At 25.0% G+C, this 3621-nt stretch overlaps 1 protein-coding gene across 1 annotated transcript; it reads left to right on the top strand.

The window, feature by feature from the left end:
• Window positions 1–113: 113 nt before the first annotated feature.
• Window positions 114–2002, top strand: LOC100165086. The gene is made up of 5 exons (XM_029486304.1): window positions 114–273; window positions 456–691; window positions 785–944; window positions 1174–1263; window positions 1908–2002. The coding sequence occupies exons 2-5, from the start codon at window positions 494–496 to the stop codon at window positions 2000–2002; spliced, it is 543 nt and encodes a 180-aa protein (XP_029342164.1). The 5' UTR covers window positions 114–273; window positions 456–493.
• Window positions 2003–3621: the final 1619 nt, after the last annotated feature.

Below are 3621 nucleotides of genomic sequence, written 5' to 3'. Positions count from 1 at the left end.
CTTACTGGTAAATATAATATAATCATTTAAAAAATGAACATCAACTTAGGGTAATAATTTTGTTTTAAATGGCAAGAGCTAGGCCTAAAAAACATTAAAAGCTATTATGATAATAATTTTTTTCTGATACATGGTTAACACAATGTTAAATAATTTTATATTTTTTAGAAATAAAATGTCCTGATGATATTATTATAACTAGTAATCCTAGTTTCTCAATTGAAATACCACCTGTAACACCCACTGTTTCTACGCCAATTATTCCTATTTCAGGTAATTAATTAGTATATTATAGTATGTATTATAAATTATAATGTATTTATTTATAATTTGTTAAACATTATTTTTGCCCGATTATATATGGACAAAACATTTATTATATTTACCTAACCAATTTGAATATAATATATATTGCTACTAAATATTTATTAATCACTATAATTTATATTTTATAGATGATTTTCAAAATTTTGTTAAAACATCTTTAACAAATATGAGATATGAAATAAAAAGTATGGCCTACTCTATTGAAGTATTAAAAAGTCTAACAGCTCAAAGTATTGAAAATTCAGCATCAAACGTTGGTACTGAAATTAATACATCATGTGAAATTATTTGGCCAGTCAACAATACCGATGAATTGATTACTATTGAAACATTACTAAATGACCAAAAAATTAGGAATAATCAAGTATGATTGTAAAATCTTCATTTAATTTATTAATATAATATGATTATTGTGGAGGTATACTATATAAATATTTTTTTTTATCATTTACATCAGGCTATCATTTTATCAAGATCAGTCGGACTTACCATCCCTGAAACAGTCCGCCGTATCATGCAACATATGTTTTCAGATTCATTTATCCAGAAATACTCTTATGTTGGTTTCAAAGGTAAAAACAAATTTTCTGGACTGAACTGCTGCAAATTACTATTTGGTAAGAATGGCCTGCAGATACTATTATTTTGTCTGGTATAGTGCATTAATATATATTTATGAAATAATTTTATATGGTTTTTCTCCTACGTGGCATGCCAGCTGATAGAGTACCATTCCAACAAAAGGATAATAATTTAAAAATCTAATTCATAAATTATTGTTTTTGCTTTCATTAAATTGATAATAATAATGTTATAATTTTTTATAAAAATGTATTTTGTTCATAGATGCCATACGGAAAAATAAGAAATTTGAGTTATTGCCTGATATGGATATTTCATCAGCCGTTCCAAAGTGGATGGCCCAAGCTGCTAACCGTATTAAAAAAAAAGAAGAAAAAATTAACTAATAACTAATAACTAATAATACATTATTATTTTATTTTATTTAACAATTACATATTGAATGTACTTATATAATATCTAATAGTTTTGTACCCATAAGTACAATTATTATGTTTTTTTTTGTTTTATTATGATGGAAATGACTATAATAAAAATTTTTTTATGGAAGTTCACGATTTCTTTTTAGTTTTAATTAATACACCCATATTGAGTATCATTATCATATCATACTATTATAATTAAATATGGTGTCTAAATATAAACAGCATGAAATCAATTTTTTTTTGTTTTGGGTTACGATGATAATTTAATAATATGTATAAACAAATCATTCTTATTTCATAAACATTTTCAAACATATTATATATTATATGTACCTGTGTAAATTGTAGGTAATATATACAATTGGTAGCTAAATTGAAAGATTATTTAAATATTGTGGACATGCACGGAGGAAAATATTTTTGAAATATTTGTAGGCATAATATTGGAGCAATATATTATTTCATAAAATTTGTTGTTAAGAAATTATTTAAAACAAATTGACACCATATATCAGAAATATTTATTATATATTTTGGCAACATTCTAATTACATATCTTCAAAATATGTTAAGTATATCATTGTAACAATGTGAATTGGAACATATTGTCTCAATGGTGGATTTTTCTGCCATTTGGTTATTGTGCAAACATGGTGAGAATATTTTAAACATCAGAAAATCGTCATAAACACATATTGTTGCAATGATAATCTGTTTTCAACAATATTAAATCAATATTACTGAAATATGATATTGCTATCTGGGAAAACTATGCCCTTTTAATATTTTTAACAAACTAGAAAAAGATTCCGATGTAATTGAATAATTCACGGTCCATTTTGCTAAAGAATTTAATATTGATTGTTCTTCATCAAATATGTCCAGCATATTAATTTTATCACAAATAGATTCATCACTACTAGAATCAGAAGTTATTGAAAAAGAACCATGTACAAAATTATTTTTTTCAGTAGCATCAAGTGGTTTGCTTAAAATGTTTGATTCAGTTATAAGATTATAAGAGCTCTCAGAACTTGACATAAAAGGGATTTCGTGAGATGAACAGGATGGTTGTGGACCTAATTCAGGTTGGTCATCGATCAAAAAATTTACTGTTTCAAGTTCTTCTAAAAACCTTCTACGCTTAGTAGATTTACTAATATTATGGTTATACATAACTGAATATTGTTTTTAATTATATAAAAATAATTATTTAACTTAGTAGGTAATAGGTATATAAATACAAAAATTACTTACTGACTATATATCAACCATTTACTATTAGTCTAAATCTATAGTGGTCGTCAGATTAGGCTTGATATAATATGTGCAACAACTAGCTGAAATAAAAATGTTGTAAATAAACATAATTATATAGTTATGTATAAATAAATTATAATCAATATACCAACTAAGTTTGATCATTATAGGTAAAAAGCTGCTATGTCTTAGTGTTTTACTTGTAGGTATATGCTAGGATTTATTAATTGTTGTCAGTAACTATATGCCAAAAAGCATAATTTTATTTTTGATATTTCACTAAAAATTTAATTTGTACAAATGAGGATTTACAAATCATGACAATAAAAGTTGATGCATAACAGCAAAAACCACGGTGAAAACTAAAATTAAATTAATATTATTTATTTACACAAATTTAGCATACCGACACCCAGGTAATAAGCCTACCTAGTATCTTTAATTTACATTAACAGCAGTTATTGGTAGTACGCTTTTTTCTAGCAATTGCATATCAAAAACCCTTGCCCATCCAACAATAGAATTAGAACAACAGTTTGTCGTATTATTATGCTTGTTATTTTGTTTAATTTGAAACACTCAATAGAGAAAAGTATTTTCTTTTTTTAATAAAAATAAATAAAGCAAATTTATGTCACAATACTATAAATACCTATAGTAGGTATAGGTACTTAATTATTTAAATATAAATATCTGCGCCTACTTAATTTGTGCACCGCCTATAATTTAATTTAATGTTTAGCATAGTTTTTCAATTTCAATTATTAACCAAATCTGATAGTTTTCTGTCAAGGACCAATCAGTTTTTACTATCGTGATATTGGTATGAACCATTTTAGGGTGTACAAAACATTTTGTAATTTGAAGCTCAGATAAAATTGTTGCATAAATTTACTTTAGCTACCTGCACACAGTATTATTATTTTTTTTTTTTTTGTACTTTTATATGTTGACGGACAAGGAGTTAAGAATGGGTGCAAAAAAATTTAAATTATAGCCTTTTAAAATTCACTATTTCCCACTTTTG

The sequence above is a fragment of the Acyrthosiphon pisum genome, chromosome A1 (genome assembly GCF_005508785.2).
Source record: "Acyrthosiphon pisum isolate AL4f chromosome A1, pea_aphid_22Mar2018_4r6ur, whole genome shotgun sequence".
Taxonomy (NCBI): domain Eukaryota; kingdom Metazoa; phylum Arthropoda; class Insecta; order Hemiptera; family Aphididae; genus Acyrthosiphon; species Acyrthosiphon pisum.
This window is presented reverse-complemented; position numbering and strand designations above follow the sequence as displayed.

Excerpts from the sequence above, each read along its gene's own strand:
- LOC100165086 (XM_029486304.1), top strand. The coding sequence starts at position 494 with ATGAGATATGAAATAAAAAGTATGGCCTACTCTATTGAAGTATTAAAA. Across the intron at positions 692-784 it reads AAAAAATTAGGAATAATCAA|GCTATCATTTTATCAAGATC; the intron begins GTATGATTGTAA and ends CATTTACATCAG. Across the intron at positions 945-1,173 it reads CTGCTGCAAATTACTATTTG|ATGCCATACGGAAAAATAAG; the intron begins GTAAGAATGGCC and ends TTTTGTTCATAG.